This window comes from Ambystoma mexicanum, chromosome 3q, assembly GCF_040938575.1.
Source record: "Ambystoma mexicanum isolate Mex_15411 chromosome 3q, UKY_AmexF1_1, whole genome shotgun sequence".
Taxonomy (NCBI): Eukaryota; Metazoa; Chordata; class Amphibia; order Caudata; family Ambystomatidae; genus Ambystoma; species Ambystoma mexicanum.
Genome location: NC_090926.1, coordinates 690,716,919 through 690,736,309, shown reverse-complemented (window position 1 = coordinate 690,736,309; position 19,391 = coordinate 690,716,919). Strand labels below are relative to the sequence as shown.

General features: G+C 47.1%; 1 protein-coding gene across 2 annotated transcripts in view; it reads left to right on the top strand.

The window, feature by feature from the left end:
* The window catches only part of NARF (nuclear prelamin A recognition factor), a 527,845-nt gene that overhangs the window by 398,621 nt on the left and 109,833 nt on the right, over positions 1 to 19,391 (top strand). For both annotated transcript variants that reach the window (XM_069654602.1, XM_069654603.1), the window contains exon 8: positions 16,992 to 17,121. In XM_069654602.1, coding sequence (XP_069510703.1) covers positions 16,992 to 17,121 — 130 coding nt within the window. The remainder of the gene's footprint in view (positions 1 to 16,991; positions 17,122 to 19,391) is intronic.

The window sequence follows — 19,391 nt, the reverse complement described above, 5'->3', positions numbered from 1 at the left end:
CACCGGAGTGTGTAGGAAGTGTGTATGAAGCATCTCTGAAGAGTACCTACTTGTTTGACTTCTGAGAAAGTATTTTGAAGTGTATTTTCATTGTTGCACATTGCACTTTTTAAAGAATGCTTATTTAAAACTGTCTGTTAAATACATTATTTTACTAGAAATCTTTGAGTGTAAGTGTTATTTGGGTACTTGTATTTATGGATTTCGATGTTACAGCTCTAACAGCTCACATTTACCCCACTTGAGAAGTCTGGCTGCTCAGTCACTCTACCAACTTGTGTAGTACAGACCTATACCAATAGGTGGGTTACCTAATACCAAGAGGACAAGACTGGTGTAGTCTCCCACAGGGTTACTGCATCAAATCTTAGCTAATGGCTCCCACTTCACATCTCCACAAAACGGCATTCCATGGTTTGGGGAGCTGCAGGAACCAAAGGGGAATGTTCAAATGAGGTCAGGGTCTCATATCCTGCCCCTCAGAGACCTGGGTTTGCCTGCCTGGCACAGGGGAGGAGTTCTGCTTTGGGTACCAACAGTAAACCCCAGCTGCCCCCTGGTCTTGCCTGCTGGAGGTACAGTTCCCTCTCCATAATGCAGCCTCCTCTCAATTAACAGGGCCAGTGTTTGGGTGGTTTTCTCCTCCTCCAGGTCTCCCACGGTCTCTGCAGCTCGCTAGGTCTTTCTCCTGTATTCCAGCATCCCCAACTCGCTCGACGTGTGCTCTCCTGCTCTGCCTTATATACTTCCTGGGAGTGATTAGGTTCCGGTGTGCATAGTTGGAAAGCAAGGCCTGGCTTTGCCTTGCCTCATTACTGGGACAGTCTGCTGTCAAAAGGAGAGTCTGTCTTCTGTCTCCGACCATGTTTTTCGTCAGTAATCTTCATCCTCCCAATGCCTCTCCTCCTCGTTTGTATTTGAGGCAAAAAGGTGGGGGGGCGGGCTGGGAAGTCAGTAAATCCTGTATAGTAGGATGCGGAAGAGGTCATAAAGGAAAGGGGCGCACCGGAAGTGTACGAAAGTGTACTGTTGGACTGGCTGCTGTGTCGGCGTGCTTCGTCTTCAAGCGCTGTAATTTTGGATTTGCTGCCCGTGGATTCGTGAAATCACTAGTCCGCAAGAGGAAGGGTCGCGTCCCTCTAAACACGCTGTTAGTGCCCTCAATTCCTGGAAAAAGAAAACACCGCCCCACACCGTCACCAGCCCTCCCTCCCTCCTGGATTTCCATTGGCTGTAACTACTACAACTACTCCGGTCACGCGCACCGCGCGCGCACCGGAAGTGTACGAAAGTGTACTGTTGGACTGGCTGCTGTGTCGGCGTGCTTCGTCTTCAAGCGCTGTAATTTTGGATTTGCTGCCCGTGGATTCGTGAAATCACTAGTCCGCAAGAGGAAGGGTCGCGTCCCTCTAAACACGCTGTTAGTGCCCTCAATTCCTGGAAAAAAAAAGTAATTCTTCATTTGTTAAATTAAGTACTTACTAATAGTACTTGCTAGTGGTACTTGCTAGTATCAGTGCATCGCTCTTGAGAGTTGCTCTCTTTGTGAGAAGTTACGTTCACTATAACACTTTTTGTTTTTGTCCCCTCCCTAGACACCGCCCCACACCGTCACCAGCCCTCCCTCCCTCCCTCCTGGATTTCCATTGGCTGTAACTACTACAACTTCTCCGGTCACGCGCACCGCGCGCGCACCGGAAGTGTACGAAAGTGTACTGTTGGACTGGCTGCTGTGTCGGCGTGCTTAGTCTTCAAGCGCTGTAATTTTGGATTTGCTGCCCGTGGTTTCGTGAAATCACTAGTCCGCAAGAGGAAGGGTCGCGTCCCTCTAAACACGCTGTTAGTGCCCTCAATTCCTGGAAAAAAAAAGTAATTCTTCATTTGTTAAATTAAGTACTTACTAATAGTACTTGCTAGTGGTACTTGCTAGTATCAGTGCATCGCTCTTGAGAGTTGCTCTCTTTGTGAGAAGTTACGTTCACTATAACACTTTTTCTTTTTGTTTTTGTCCCCTCCCTAGACACCGCCCCACACCGTCACCAGCCCTCCCTCCCTCCCTCCTGGATTTCCATTGGCTGTAACTACTACAACTACTCCGGTCACGCGCATCGCGCGCGCATCGCGCGCGCACCGGAAGTGTACGAAAGTGTACTGTTGGACTGTTTGACGGTGTGGCGGGTGTCGGGTGGACCCACATACAAGTAACTTATCCTCGGAAAAATCTATGAGGTTTTACTTCTAGCTTTGTGCATTGCATACTATTGAAACTTGCACGCTGTGCCTTCGGGTTGTTGTTATTACTATTAATATTATTATTAATCTAGTTGTTTGATTATGGTTGGGAGTCTACGAAATGGAAAGAGTGTCTCTAAAGACAAAACAGACACTGCACTTGATGGTAATGTACCTATTCAGCTTCATGATTCTATCTTGAACGAATCTGTTCCATTACTGTTTGAGGCACGTGGAAGGAAACGGGTGATGGATGTTAATACGGTCCCCTATAGCCTCCAGTCTTTGTCTGTCGAACCAAATGATTACATAGAGACAAGACTGGATGTGATATCAGCAACGTCTTTTGGAACAGTACAAAAAGGTAATGCCTTAAATATGCCCATATATACGACTCCTTTTAAGGGGAAAAATCCTCCTTTCTCCAGCATGGGGTCTGGCATGGATTCACATGCTCATGAATATTCCCCGTCGTCAGACTGGGAATCCTCGGTAAAGAAAAAACCAGTATCAGTTTCGTTTCTGATCTGTCTTTCGTAGTAATAACCAATCACTGGTCTCTGCGTCATACTGACCACAGCCAATGACTGCCCTCTACCTAAGCACCGCCTCTGGCAGTCATCTTCAGATTTTTACCGCACGTTCATGTGTTGGGATCCTCGTGCTATTGCTCTCGAGCGTTAGTGCTATTTTTCGCGCTTTTTCACAAAAAACTTCGATTCTTTCGGTCAAAAGAGCCTCAAGCTCCACCGATCCTACATCCGATCAACGGGGACCCGTGTCGGATTCGTCTGTGCCCCTCAAGGGTGAAGATTTCGTCGAGCTACACTTCGGAGGACTCCAGAAGCTTCTCAGGCCCGGTCTCGGAGATGGCCCAGGAGAAGGGAAGCTCGACGCCCGGAAAGCTGTTCAGGGTCTGCCCTGGATGCCAGCTGCAGAACGTCTTTAAGGAGGACGAACACTCTTTCTGCCTTTACTGCCTTCATGAGGACAAGACGCACGTGGAGAAGGACTGTGCGTTTTGCGGCAACATGTCGGAACGGACCATGAAGGACCGCCATCAACGTCTCGCCAACTGGCTGGAGGGTAAGAGCCCGTCTGGCGAGAAGAAGAAGAAATCCGAGCGGTCTTCTAAGACCTTTGAGGGCGCCCCGGCGACGGGGGCCCAACATAAGGCTAAGCACCGCGAGTCCGCTGGCACCGGGAGCGCCGAACGGTCGGGCTCTACGGGCGCCAGGCAGGGCGCACCCTCCCCGGCACCATCAACCACGAGCCAACGCTCTGGGTCGGGTAAGAGGAAGGCCGAGCACCCGGCGAAGCTCCTGGAGAGGCCCCGGTCGAGCTCTAAGGCAGAGGAGGAGCGTGGCAGTGCCCCCTCCCTCAAGGATAAGGCGGTGAGCGCACCTAAGGTGGTGAAGGCCTTGATCCATCCGACCAAGCCCTCTATCGAAACGGTCGCGGCGGCCCTGGCTCAGCCTGTGGAGGCTGCACCAGTGGTGGCGACCTCGGGGCCCAGAATCTCCCTGCCTCCTCGGAGGGAGTCTTCTTTTGTGCCCATCGATAGGACCCCCGTGAAACCCTCCGTGGGGAAGAAGGGGGGGCAGGGCGGCGTCGTAGATTCGGCCTCAACCTCAGAAGAGGAGCTGATCGAGGTCTTAAGCCACGGCCTAGGCGTGGAAGAAGGCCAGCCCGTCGGAATGGACCCCGACGCAGGTGACGACGACGACATCGTCGAGGATACCGACGGGGCCCCTGCTCTCCCGTCGGACTCCCCTCTGCCAGCGCCGCAAGACAACTCGGCGGCCATTTTGTTGGCCATACAGTCCTTATGCTCCGAGATAAGGACGAGGCTACCGTTACCGACGGAGGAACCTCTCCCGTCGGGGGATCCAGAACCGGGACCTTCTGGTGTTCCCCCTACCAAGAAAAGAAGGATCCATCCACCACCTCCTTTTCAACCGTCGCGCCCCGTCCAGCCCTCCTCCCCGTCCACCCGAGGGGATGATACGGGGACTGACACGGCAGCGACGGGTACGGACGACGAGGCATACGACGAGGATTTTCCGTCGTCGCCTCCCGCCAGGGCTTCTCCGCCCGACGAGATCGGATCTTTCCACTCCATGATCTCCAGGGCTTCCGAGCTTTTCCAACTCTGCCCTGAGGAGAAGAAAAAGGAAGGCTTCCTTTATCAGCGGCGCGAGGCCAAGAGGAAGACGGTCCTCGCAGTGCCTCTGTTGGACGACATTTGGGATGAGGGCCTTTCCCTCCTCAAGAACCCTTCCACGACGCCAGCTAGAAGAGACCGGTACGAGAAAAAGTACCGGGTCCCGGACACGGCCCCCCTGTGCCTCCGGGCGCAGCCTACCCCGGATTCCGTCGTCTCCGCGGCAGCCAGGAAGAAAGCGGGCGGGGGTGCGGCCTCCTCATCGACTTCCCCGCCGGACGGCGAGGGAAGGAAATTGGATGCTATGGGACGTAGAGTCATCTCGTCGGCAGCGACGACGATAAAAGCGGCCAACGCCTTGGCTATCGTGGCTCGCTACGACAGGGAGCTCTGGTACAAGATAGCTCCCCTGCTGGATTTTCTGCCGGACGACAAGAGGGCGGAGGCCCTGGAGATCCTGCAGGAAGGTGAGGTGGCCTCGGACCACGCCATCACCGTGGCGACGGACATCGCCGACACTGGGTTCCGCCAGCTGGGCAACGGCGTTTGCCTTCGACGTCGTGGATGGCTCAAAGCTACGGACTTCCGGCAGGACGTCCAGACCAGAGTCCTGGACATGCCCTTCGACGGGAACAATCTGTTTGGGAAGACAGTGGACGATTCCCTTCAGGCCATCAAGGCGGATACTGAGACAGCCCGGGCCCTTGGAGTTCTGCAGCAACGACGGACGCCCTTTCGGAGCAGCGGAGGCAAGGGCGCCTCCAAAGGTTCCGGCGGCGGTTTCGCTTCCTACCGTCAAGCGGCCCGCTCGTCGTCGCAAGAGGCCTACAGAGGACGAGGCAAGTCTAGCGGACCCCGCCGTCGTCGCCAAGGAGGTCAAGGCGGCAAGGCCGCGTCCAAGCAGGATTGAACCGGCCGTGGGGTCGGGCCCCCACCGAAGCACCCCGGTGGGAGGCCGGCTGGCGGGCTTCGTCAGCGTGTGGGAGTCCATCTCCACCGACCGTTAGGTGCTGGACGCCCTGGCCCGGGGCCACGCGCTCGAGTTTCAAAGAAGGTGCCCGCGCGTCCCCCCCGTGGCCAGGAAAGAACTTCACGCCCCTCAACTTCTCCTGGAGGTAAAGGCGATGCTCAGGAAGGGCGCCATCGAACTCGTCCCAAAGGGGCTTCGGGGCTCCGGAGTCTACTCGAGATACTTCCTCGTGAAGAAGAAGACGGGAGGATGGCGCCCCATCCTAGACCTGCGACGTCTGAACAAGTTCATCAAGGCGCAGAAGTTCCGGATGGTCACCCTCCAGCACGTCCTGGGTCAGCTGGAGGAAGGAGACTTCCTATCGTCGTTGGATTTGGAGGATGCCTACTTCCACATTCCCATCCTAAAGGGGCACCGGAAATTCCTCAGGTTCGTGGTCCAAGGGCGTCATTACCAGTTCAAAGCCCTTCCCTTCGGACTACGGTCGGCACCCAGGGTATTCACCAAGTGCCTCGCACCGGTGGCGGCGCAGCTGCGCCGCGAGGGGATTCACGTCTACCCCTACCTGGACGACTGGCTCATCCGCGCCAAGACGAGGGAGCTCGCCGTGGTCCACACGGCAAGGACCGTCCAACTCCTCACGGACCTGGGATTCTCCGTGAACTACGCCAAATCCCACCTGGTGCCCGCGCAAGTCGCACTGTTTCTGGGAGCGAGGCTCGACACAGTGTCCCTTCTGGCCTCCCCGTCGGAGGAGAGGACCAGGACCATCTTGGGCAAGGTGCAACGGATGTTGGTGGCCGACGCGGCCAAAGTGAGGTCCATCAAGTCCCTCCTCGGGATGATGTCTTCCTGCATCTACCTCATACCCATGTGCAGGCTCCGGATGCGCCCGTTGCAAGAATTCCTGGATGCGCGCTGGATCCAGACGGGCAGCTTCGAGGAAAGGATCAAGCTCGACGAGAGCTTCCGACGAGCGATACGGTGGTGGGGCACCCGCGCGCATCTGACGGCGGGCATGGACTTCCAGGCCCCAGCCCACCGGGAGACTGTGACCACGGATGCCTCCCTGGAAGGGTGGGGAGCGCACACCGAAAATCTGCACGCAAGGGGACTCTGGCTCCCGACGGAGAAGTCCCTGCATATCAACGTCCTGGAGCTCCGTGCAGTGTTTTGGGCCCTCAGGTCCTTCCTTCCGTCCCTCAAGGGCAAGGTGGTGAGGATCTTCACCGACAACACCACCACCATGTTTTACATCAGGAAACAGGGCGGAACCAGGTCCCCAGCGCTGTCCAAGGAGGCGCAGGACCTGTGGCATTGGGCCGTCGCCCAAGGGATTTTTCTGGTGCCGTTTCATCTGGCAGGGATAAAAAACACCATCGCCGACTCACTCAGCAGGGAGCTGCGCTCGTGCCACGAGTGGGAACTACGGCAGGATCTGGTGGATCGCCTCTTCCGACGGTGGGGCACACCCCAGATCGACCTGTTCGCGACGGCGACGAACACCAAGTGCCGGAGGTTCGCCAGCAGGTTTCCCCAGACGAGGAGCATGGGCGATGCTTTCTCGTTCCCCTGGGAGGGCCTGTTCCTCTACGCGTTCCCTCCTTTGCCTCTGCTAATCCGGCTCATCAACCAGCTCAAGAGGTCACGGTGCAGGATGATCCTCGTCGCACCTGCGTGGCCGAGGCAGATATGGTTCCCGGACTTGCTGGACTTGTCAGCGTCCCCGCCGATCAAGCTGCCGGCGGACGCGGATCTACTCTCCAGGGAAGGAGGCGCCATCCTCCACCACGACCGGAAGTCGCTGAACTTGCAGGCCTGGCTCCTGCAGCGCTAGAGTTTGGAGGATACGACATACCGGCCGATTGCAGAGAGGTTCTTGCAAAGGCCAGGGCGTCCTCGACTCTTATGCTACGGACACAAATGGAAGAGGTTCTCTGTCTGGTGCCGCGCACAGAAGATTAACCCTCTACGGATTACGGCTCCCCAAGTACTGCCGTACCTGCTGACGCTGGCCAAAGCTGGTCTGGCACACGCGTCCATCAAGATTCATCTTGCTGCGATCTCCCGATACACCAGAACCACGGGGCGGACGTCCTTGTGGTCTCATCGTCTGGTGAAAGAGTTCATGAAGGGACTGTTCAGATCGTTCCCGCCGGTGAAGGCTCCGGCCCCGGCGTGGGAGCTCAACATGGTGCTGACCAAGCTCATGGGACCTCCGTTCGAGCCTCTGCACTCGGCCCCGTTGAAGTTTCTATCGTGGAAAACAGCTTTTCTTGTGGCCATCACCTCCGCACGACGAGTGGGAGAGATCCAGGCCCTTTCCTGCAAGGCCCCGTACTTGACTTTCCACGACACGAGGGTAGTGCTCAGGACGCACCCCTCCTTCATGCCCAAGGTACCGTCGGACTTCCATCTCAACGAACCCTTGGTGTTACCTGTGTTCTTCCCGTCGCCTTCGTCGCCGGCTGAGAGGACTTTGCACTCGCTGGATGTAGCTAGAGCGCTGAAGTTCTACGTGGACCGCACGAAGGGTTTTCGGAAGACGTCACAACTCTTTGTGAACTTTGGACCTGTCAATCAGGGGAAGGCTCTCTCGAAGGCTTCCATCTCCAGATGGCTCTCCGGCTGTATCATGTGCTGTCACCGGTTGGCAAACCGACCGCTGCCTGGCCGTCCGAGAGCCCATTCCACCAGAGCGATCGCAGCTACCACGGCGTTCCTATCTGGTGTGCCCCTGCTGGACATATGCAGGGCTGCTACGTGGAGGTCGACGCACACCTTCACGAAATTCTACTGCGTCGATCGGGATTCCAGGGAGGAGTCCAGGGTCGGCCAAGCAGTGCTGCGCAACCTGTTCGCCTGAGGTGAGCCTGGTGAGGAGGTAAGATGCTTAATGTTGAGTTGATGTGATGCTTAATGTTGAGCCTTTGCCACCTCCCGTGGTTGTGCATGTGTGTACTGCTATGTATTCTTTATTCATGAGCATGTGAATCCATGCCAGACCCCATGCTGGAGAAGGAACAAGTTACTTACCTGTAACTGTTGTTCTCCAGCATGGGTCTGGCATGGATTCACATGCGAACCCTCCCGCCTACCCCTCTGCGGCTCTTCACTTGGTCATACTGCCACTTCACGTGCTTCCAAATCTGAAGATGGCTGCCAGAGGCGGTGCTTAGGTAGAGGGCAGTCATTGGCTGTGGTCAGTATGACGCAGAGACCAGTGATTGGTTATTACTACGAAAGACAGATCAGAAACGAAACTGATACTGGTTTTTTCTTTACCGAGGATTCCCAGTCTGACGACGGGGAATATTCATGAGCATGTGAATCCATGCCAGACCCATGCTGGAGAACAACAGTTACAGGTAAGTAACTTGTTCCTTCTCATCTATTAAGATTGCTAAAAATGAGCTGTCAGACGTCTCTATTATGGCGCCAGCTTTAATAAATGAATGGGAAAAACGCTGTCGCATCTCCCTAGGGCCTTCTTCACCTGCAATACTGCACCCCGGGGACATAGAAAGCATTTATTTGCATAATGAAGAAAATATGTCACATGTTGCGTCTTCCTCTGAGCATGATATTCCGCTGATGCCACCTCCTACAGGCCCCTCTACCAGTTCGCCAACCAATCAAATTATGGGGGATTTATCTGGAATTGGGGTATCAGGGGCACTTGCGCCCAGAATCCCACATGTGAATAGCACAGGGGGTGTTGATGAAATCAGCCCACTAGCTGAAGATACAATGAATAAAAACTTTGACACTGTTCCAAACAGTACTCTTAATCCACCAAACATGGGTGATGAAAACGCAGCATTCCCGGTGATCACCTCTATATTGAACCTATTAGATAAGGGGCATGACCTTACACATGCACATCTAACTACGATTAAGAATAATTTGGCTGACTTGTCTGGAAAAATTTGTAAAATTGAGGGTTTTATGTTGGCCTATGTCACGTGTCAAAATGAAAAAATGATGCTGATTGACTCTCACCTAACAAAAAAGGCCCAACCTATACTTACACGAAAACAGGATACCTCCTCTCAGACTGAGGAAGTATCGTATGCAAAGGCTCTGACTTTAGGGGCAAATGTACAAAATCTAGCACCTACAACATCCACTAATGTGCTTCTAAAGCTTATCCAGGCAAACTCTGTAAAAATAGATGAAGTGTTACATCGCCTAACGGTACAACAATGTCTCGCGCCAAAAGTCTGTGAAATGGACACTTGTGAGATAACCCCTGCGATTCTAGTTGAGGCTAATCACGATGCGCATCCTAGTAGCCCTACGCCTCTTGTTGACCTGATAACGTATAATGACTCAGATCATGGAGAGCTAGAGGGTGACAAATCTAACACTGGCAAAATCGTAGCTCGAGAAAATGATTTAATTAATCTCGAAAGCGAAATTGTATCTAGCAAAGAAAATCCAACAACCTTTCTATCTCGAAAGATGAAACGTGCCCAAGCAAAAGCCCTAAAAAAGTAAACCAAAAAAATAAAAAAATTCTTGCCCAGACTATTCAAGAATCTTCTAAAGTGCAAAAAAAAAAAGAAAAATAAAGAAAAAAATCAAGGACAACAGAGTAACCTTATTGATAGCCAAGATGATATACATGTGGTGAAAGAGAACGAGCAAGTTAATGAGCTAGTGATTAATCTATCACAGTTGAACGATGAATCAAAAGCACTGCTAAATCTGGCTCTTCCACATGAACAGAAACTAAAAGGTATGGGAAGGAAGAGTACAGAAAAAGATACGCACAGCCATATGGTTATGGCCTCTGATGAATCGAATGTTCAGAAGCAAGGGCGTCTTTCAGCATTCTACCCCGTTATTAAAATCAAGACGAGCAGAACAGATTCTACTCATGATGCAAAACCATATATACAACACAAAGCAACCTCATCTGCGACTGTGAGTGAACTTGTTGCTGAGGAGTTGCAGAATACTAGAGAGGATACTCGGATGAATACGCAAAAAAATGTTGCGGATAATGAAAGTAAGGAAAGTGATGAAAGATCTGAAATGGTCAATGTGATAACTAAAAATATTCTTGAAAGCATTGAAAACGCTGCCTCTTATCAAGAACAAATGACCCAAAAATTGAGTAACATATCCACAAATAATACTCAAGAAGAAAGTGAGTTGGAAAATCAGGGCCAGCAGGCACACACAAATTCAGAGGTAGCTATGGAACAGTGTTCCTTTTCAAGGGACACACGCTATATATTGGGTTGGCAGAGCGATCCCCAGATGAATGGTCGGCAAAGACTAAATAGATAATTCTTATTTAATATATTCAAAGGGAGTCCGCAACTAAGAACCTTACACTCTAATGATATTGAATGGATTAGGCTTGCAAATCATAACAACCTGCGTATGATCTGTGCTCCTCAGTCACAAATTATCACGAAACTATTATGGGAACACAGGCAGGATTTTGAGATGCGTGGCCTGGAATTATCTCTATTGCGATCTATTGAAGAAGCTGAGGTTTTTTTGGATGCACAGTCTGCCCCGGATGAGAGCAAATCTGGTGAGAAGAGTAAAGATGGTAGTCAAGAACAGGCAGCAGACTTTATCACCCAGATTACTACACTAGTAGGCGTAGCATCCAAAATAACCTGGCTCGGGCCCCTAATGACATCTATCATCGATATGGCGGCAAACAAAAAACAATCCTAATGAGGCTGAACTGAGATTCTTTTCTTGGAACTGCTGTGGGATGAAAAACCTTGGCGATTGGCTTAAAGAGTCTGTGTGTATACAATCGCCTATGGTCATATTCCTACAGGAGACGATGTGTTTAGATTCATTCTTTATTGATGGCTTTAACACTATTAGTGTACCTGCTCGCCAAGGATTAGCTGGTCGTCCTTCTGGTGGTGTGGCAATCCTGATTGGTAACTCTATTGATCATAATGTGAAAACCTTATATGCTATAGACAATCTAATGGCAATTGAATTTTCCGTGTGTGATCATCCTGAGCATATTTATCTTTTAGTCTGTGTGTATTACAATCCTGCTAAGTGCCTTTTAGAAAAACTTCTGGAATTAATAGATGAGATTTTTTTGGCTGCTATGCAACGAAACCCTAATTACTTGATATTGATTGGTGGGGATTTTAATTCTATTTGCACGGATTTAGGATCATTTGACAGACAAATTCACATCTCTAAACATAAAATCAATATAATTAATAGAGGCGACAAATTGCTGCACTATTTCAAAGCTTGGAATATTGTCCCTGTGGACTTTGAAGATGGGTAACTAAATGGTACCTGGAGGAGGGGTGGTGTCGAATCTTATCTTGACTATTTTTTTGTATCAGTAAACCTTATGGGGCGTGTGAGTAGGATCATTATAACGGATACACCTTATAGTGATCACACGCCCATAAATATGACTATTAAATTAGATTTTAGAATTCTTGAACCTATTCTTAAATTGATTAACATTAAGAGAGTTCAACATTCAGTGAGATGGCATCCCTCCTTATGTAGAAGCTTGAACTTCTTGGTCAACAGGGACCTATGGAGAGTCCCCAAAGGAGAGGATGCAAAACAGAATGTTATTTTACGTGAGGCATGGAACAATCTGATGATAAAAAAACATCTTCAATCACTTATAAACGATGTAGGGACGCAAAATGTTTGTCATCCTCACACATTTAACACTGAAATTGCCGATTTGAAATGTGTAAATAATCTGTGTTTGAGAAAATTACGAAAACTGAATTTGACTACTGAACTTTATTTACTATGCAAAAAGAAAATCTGTTTAAAATACACTAATAAGAACAAATGTATTAAATACAGAATTAAGCTAATGGAGAACCAGCAAATCATGAATGCCATTATTCGAAATGATACACGTAGGCTCTGGTCTATCATTAATGATACTAATGGACGAGAGCAGTATGATTTAAGTTCTTCAGTCTCATCTGAATCTTGGAAATCATTCATGATTGAGAAATTCAAGTTACCATCAAAATTTCACAAAATAGACTCAAACATTCTAACTGCAAAGTGCAGGGACAAACTAGCAATTACTATGGATGAGATCCTGGATGCTATTAATTTACTTAAACCTTCAAAAGCTGCAGGTCCTGACGGGCTGCCTGCATGTGTTTTAAAGGATGATCCGATTTTCTGGGCTGCAATTCTTTATACCAAATTCTCAAACATTCTGGATTCAAATTGCATTCCCAAATCTTGGCAGAATGCGATAATCATTCCTATCTATAAAAAGGGTGATCCAACCGACCCTGCAAACCTTCGCCCGATTGCCCTTATGGATGCTTCCGCCAAGGTTTTTGCCATTTGTTTACTAAAAAGACTACAAAATTATATTGACAACAATGATATTTACTCAAAGTTTCAATCCGGATTCAGAAAGAACATCGGAACATCCCTTAATGCTATAATTCTTGCACACTTCATCTATAAATCTAAACTACCTGAGTCTGGACCAATAATACCTTGCATCGCTTGATCTAACTAGTGCATTCGATTGTGTAATTCGAGAAGTGCTGTTGGAAAAACTGTTGAATATAGGTTTTCCTCAACGACTCGTGCAAATTCTTGCAATGTTACATACTAATACGTCTTTCCAAATTAGAATAAATAGGGAAGGTGCTCTTACATCGCCCATTGCTACCGAGATTGGGGTAAAACAGGGTTGCAACCTAGCAGCAATCCTGTTTAACTTGTACCTTTCCGATATGGATAGATTGTGGACAGGCAATGGTATATTTCCGGTAAAACTTGGTAGTCTTAAACTTGATTGGCTTTGTTTTGCCGATGACATTATTCTGTTTGACAGGACCCCCTCGGGACTACAGCATAAATTAAACCTTTTTTACGACTATGCTACAGAACATAATCTCACGGCAAATTCCAAAAAATCTCAGATCATCATTTGTCATAATAGGAAAAAAATAAGATCGTACTATTGGACAATTGCGGATAGCAGGCTTGAAATGGCAAATTCGATTAGATATTTAGGTTATCCTTTGACTAATAGCTACTCACTGAAATCATGGAAGGAGCTCTTAACTTCAAAATCTCGTTTCCTCCTATCAATGATGAAGGTGATTTATGCTAAGTACTGTATGTTCTCGGTTCAGCCCTTATTGGATTTCTACTTGTTAAAGGTAGAACTCACTATTCTTTATAGTTCAGACATCTGTCTAATGAATATTGAACAGATCCTTAATGGGATTCAAGGGTCTCTTTGGAAAAAAACCCTGTGCTTGTCATCAGCAATCCCAAACTCGATAATTTGCCATGAATTGGGTCTATCTACACTAGCGTCAAAATGGAGATGGCGACAATTAATGAGCTATACGAAAATGCTGTTGCCACCCAGAAACTCATTGTATGAAGATCTTCACAGTTTATTAAATAATGGTGGTGTTAAATCATTGGATAAGCTTAAAAAACAAATGAATATACTCTTGGACACCATTGAAGTAAGAATATGTTAATGTTAAAGGTCATTTGTACCGCGCACTATCACCACCGAAGTGGTCCCCTGGCGCTCTGGCGGCTCTGAAAAGGGGAGGAGAGGGGGTGGGTTAGTAGGAATAAGTTGGAAAAGTGCAAGAGAGCAGTGATGTGCTGTTGGCAGCCTCAGCCCGGTGGTTCCGTCGGCCGGGCTTGGGGTGTTTTATGGTCCGTAGTCGTCGTGTGCTGTTGTGTAAGGCTATGTGCGGTTTGTTTTGTTGTTGCATTGTTGTGAAGTTTGTGCGGATTGCTGCGTTTAAGGCTTGTGGTTGTGTTTGGTTATAGTTTGAGAGGTGTCTGCAGAGGGATGGAATTGTTAGTTGGTTGGTTAGTTGGCATTGCTGTCCTTGCAATTGTGGGATTCCATCTAGGTCCGGTACATGCTAACAGTCACATTTCTATCTAGATGCGACGCAAGCTAGGGTTCATAATTCTAAGTGTGGTGCATGCTAAGAGTCACATATGCTAACGGTCCCATTCCTGAAAATTCCATCCGAGTGTGGCATATGCTAACCATCATATTTCTATCTAGATGCGACGCGGGCTAAGCTTGGGAATTCCATCTGAGTGTGGCATATGTTAACCATCATATTTCTATCTAGATGCGACGCGGACTAAGCTTGGGAATTCCATCTGAGTGTGGCACATGCTGACCATCATATTTCTATCTAGATGCGACGCGGACTAAGCTTGGGAATTCCATCTGAGTGTGGCACATGCTGACCATCATATTTCTGAAATTCCATCTAAGTGTGATATCTGCTAACATTCATATTTCTGTCTAGATTTGGCGCAGACTAAACTTGAGAAATTCCATTAAGTGTGGCACATGCTAACAATCACGTTTCTGTAGTTACCTCTAAGTGTGGTATATGCTAGCAGTCACATTTCTGCAATAATAGAGGACTTAGAACTTGGTTTAGCTAAAAATAAACGCAAAATGTACGAATGGGACTGGAGGACGATAATTGAAAAAAAACAGAAATATGTCTTATACACGGAGTGTGCAAGTAGACTTAGGAAGAGGGGCACTCGTCCCCTATATCTTATGAAATGTCCCGATCATAGAGTACGTAACATCTACCTAAGATTCAGACTAAATCAATTCTCTACTTTGGAACGTATCTTTAAATGGAATGATGTTAGCGAATTGATCTTGCACCCAAATTGTCGATTTTGTGCTTCGACTTGTCAAAATGAATCTATAAAGCATCTTGTGGTATACTGCCCATATTTTGAGGAAAAGAGATGCTTGTTGTTAGGCGAATTTAATCCAGGCCTAACATATATTGCACGGGCCGCTTTTTGGGAACGCAGCATGCAAGGGGATAGTATGCGTTTTATTTTGGCTTTATCAAGGTTACTATTCAAAATTGATGAGGATTTGAAAACTAAAAATCTGGATCTAAAAATGCCTCTAGTTGAAGAACCACAGTAAATTAAATGATATTGATGTATTATACATTCTACTTGATTAATTGCAATATTATGCTATTTAAATCAATGTTTTTGAATATACTAAATACAAGATTGACCTGGATTTTTATGTTGTCATGCATTAAGAAAAGGCCTATTGCAAAGACATATAGTCATGTAAAGAAACTATGTACACTCTAATGTTACCAAGTATGAAATGTGAAAATCGCAAAATAGAAATGAATTACGCTAAATATATCTTGATGCGTACAAAGAAAGAAAATGATTTTATGTGATGTTTTTAAGAAATGAAGTATCTTAAAGTTGATGAAATAATTGTAAAAGTTTATAAATTTGATGTAAACTATAAACAATTTTTTAAATAAAAAAAAAAAAAAAAAAGGGGCTACTCGCCACCGGGTGCCCCTATCCCACTCCCCGAGGATCCCTTACCCAGATGTTCCTCCTGCACTGGTCCACCCCCAGGATCTGCATCCAACAGCGATGGCCATGTCCTGGCCACCTGGATGAAAAATCCCTGGGGACTAGCACGTGAGACACCTTCTAGTTTCTCTCACTACCTTTGGTTGGCAGGGATGTGAGGTGACGAGTAACAAAGAGGTGGTTGGAGCAATGAGATTTTCTCGTCGCCCATTGCTATTGCTTTACATCTGCATTTTGCAGTTAAATGTCACCTTGCTGTGTATTAGAAAAGAATGCACTACTTAGCATGCAGGCTTTGAAAGAGGGAGTAATATATGTATTGAATGGAGGCGGGTATGGGTGGGCGGTTTCCTGTAATGTGATAGAGATTCACAGGCTATGAGGACCACCACATGAAGACAACCACTTCTATCGGATTATTATATTCCACATTTATTGTGTGCCAGTATTGACTCTGTGTAATTGCTTTCTCACTAGTAACTGTGTTACTGAGCGAGTCACCAATATAGTGGTATTTATTGTTTGTTTTATTGTGTTTGGTTTAGAATTTAAACCTTTCAAAAAATTGGAAAACATGTTAAAAATGACTACAAATTCATCCAATTTCAATTATCACCAAATAAAATTTCACAAATAATTATCCTTCCCTAAATCTTAATAAACAGGCTTTTGAATCTTAAAAACATAAAGCAAATAGAACATGTAAGACAACATAATGTGCATGTACAAGAACACAAAATTCAGCACTCTATTTGAGTACAGTCAATCCAGACTTCACATTGAGGAGATTAGGGCACAGTGGTATTAGAGTGCATAGTCCTTGTCCATGGGCAAGAGAATTGTTGCCCAGGGTGCTATACTTTGAAATCATTCCAATCAATTTTAAACAATACAAAACCTCATGTGTAGCACCAACTTTTCTCAGTGCTGCAAAAATAACAAACGTTTGGCTTCGTCTGCACTTGTTTTTAATTGGAACCCATTTTCAGGAATGTTCCATCCCTGGTTAGCAGAACCAAGTGGAATTACCCGCACCATTTTATGAATTAATACAAATCAAAAAAGCCAACGCTTCTACATCCTTGCCACATGGCAATTCCTCACTGTCCTCCCCAAGCGTGAGGCTCTGGCAGAACAATTAGTGTAACCTCCAGACGAGTCCAAAGATGTTGTTGTGATTGGACTTAACTTGCTCTAAATGTGTGGTATTATTTTTGACACTCCTCCCATCTACCTTTGCAGAAACTGTCCCCCGAAAAGATCTTCCACATCATTGTGGCCCCCTGTTATGACCGGAAACTGGAGGCACTACGAGAGGACTACTTTGCTGCCTTGTACAACGTTCAAGATGTTGACTGCGTATTAACATCAGGTGAGTCATAACAGGGCTTTACTGTGATCAACAAATTCACACCCTGTTTTTACTGTAGCAACTTTGAGGGATTCAGTTTGCAGTGTGTGCCACAGAAATATCCTCCAACACTTGCATTATAAGGGTGTTAGTTGGTTCTCTGTGCATTGGGGCTTGCAGTAGCAGCTATCCAAGCAAAGTATTTGACGGCCAGGAAGTATGCCTGTTCTCCTACATGAGAATCCCATTGATAATGCTTTTGGATTCAGAGGGGCTCTGAGGACCAGGGGCGCTCGCCTGCTATGCAATGCTCTACCTGGAGGTGGTAAACGGAGGATTACCTAGAACTCCACTCTAGTGTCGTAGGGCATTCAATTTCATGTCCCCATAGATAGATGCTGCTCCAGTTTAGCACATTTTACATGACGGTAATAAGTCACTCCACCATCTCCTTTACGAAATTGCCCCTCAATACTGCACCATGTACCTCTCTCAGTACCTAACCCTGCTGTTTACTTGATGCCGAAAGTAACAAAGTTTAAAAATGCCCTGAGAGCATCGGCATAACCATTGCTTCTACTCTCAATATCAAAGCTCTCGGGTGAGTGTACCAAATCTGTTGGTGCTGGCATGTAAGGAAAAAAGAAATGTACTCGTCATGTTCACAGGCAGCTGCCCACTTTTTTCGAGGCACCGGGTACTGCCACTTGCACCTGCCTTTAAAATGGAAGGTCGACCATTTAAGTGTGTGGCTGCCGGCGCATTCACATCCCATACCAGCAATTGGTAAACAGCCACAACTGGGAATCAGAACTGAAAAAAGAAAAATACATGATGGGAAATAAATAGGAATGTGCAAATAATCAATCATATGCCAAAAAACAGAATAACTTATCAGGTGCATTATTGGACAGTAAGGTTAATCAGGAATACAATAAAAGAACCCAGGTCTCAGGAGTCATAAAGAGACTGCATTGAAGACTGGGAGAAGGAACTTGTGCTAAAGCTAGTAGGAAGAAGGGAACTGAGCTACAGAGAGCTGAGAGCTACATCGGGCACTGGATAAGTAGACGTCTGAAAAACTTTCTGAGTTGTATATCGCAAACAATGGCTGCTGCAAGACACAGGGGAGATCTGAAAGCTTGCTGAGCGTTGAATCCCAGACACTGATGGAAACCAGACCTAGAAGAAACTAGACAACTGGCTCTGGGAGGGCTTGGGGGAGGTGGGAAAGAGATAGTTACGGGGGAGCGCAATGTATGTCACTGGTCCGTAACAATATAACAGCTTGACAAAAACCTTTACCAAGGGGAAGAAATGCTTGCTGTTAGATGTTTGTTAAAAAGTATTGTTACTAGCCAAGGAGTGTGACCAGCAACCAGAGGATGAAAATATCTAGACTAGTTACGTTAGGCAGGGGTCAATAAATACTTGTTGGTAGGAGATTGTCAAGAAGTGAGCAGAGCACTTTAGCCCTAGCACCAAGATTGCAAAGAAGCAGTTAGGTGCTATAGATTGGGGAATTCTGGGGACGATTACTATTTCTCCAATTATGCCCTCGAGAGACCTTAGGTTGACCTATATTGACACATTTACTATTGTATCCTTATTTATTTCCAGTTGTATTCTCTTAGAACCAATGTGTTTATCCCACCACCTTCCTAATTTTAAACAAGAGCTGGAATCTCCGACCATATGACTATGCAATAGACTGGAGGATTTTAGGGGAATACTGGTGTCTGCATTTCAGGGGTCGAAAATCAGATTTCATGAGCAGGAGCTGAAACTAGCTCCTAGATTTAGGCATCATCTAGTAGGCAAGAGCTACCGCAGGAGAACCAGGAGCTACTACATAGTCTGTGACAAATGTAACCTTTATGCAAGATGCAAACTTTTTGTCCATTATATGCAATCCATGATGCTTTAAATGCTTCTTTATGCACATTCCCAAACACACAAGATTGAAATTGAATATACCAATGAAAGAAACACAGGAAGAGACTGACTTTGAGGACGTCCTTAAGGAGAGGAAGTCCGCTTCACAGGCTATCCCTTTGGTAAAAAACGTGATTAAGAGAATGACACCCTCATTTACCAACCTGGTACGAATAAGACCCATCAACCCTAGAATAGAAAAAAAGTGCAGAGGAGCACCCACCGAACCCCTATACATAAGTGGTCAGCACAGGGTGGAATTCCTAGTAGCAACGACGACTAGGAAGAGGGGCGGGCACCTTGATCTATAAGTGTATTCCCACTGGATAAAGAAAGCAAAAAACTCTATTCTTTCG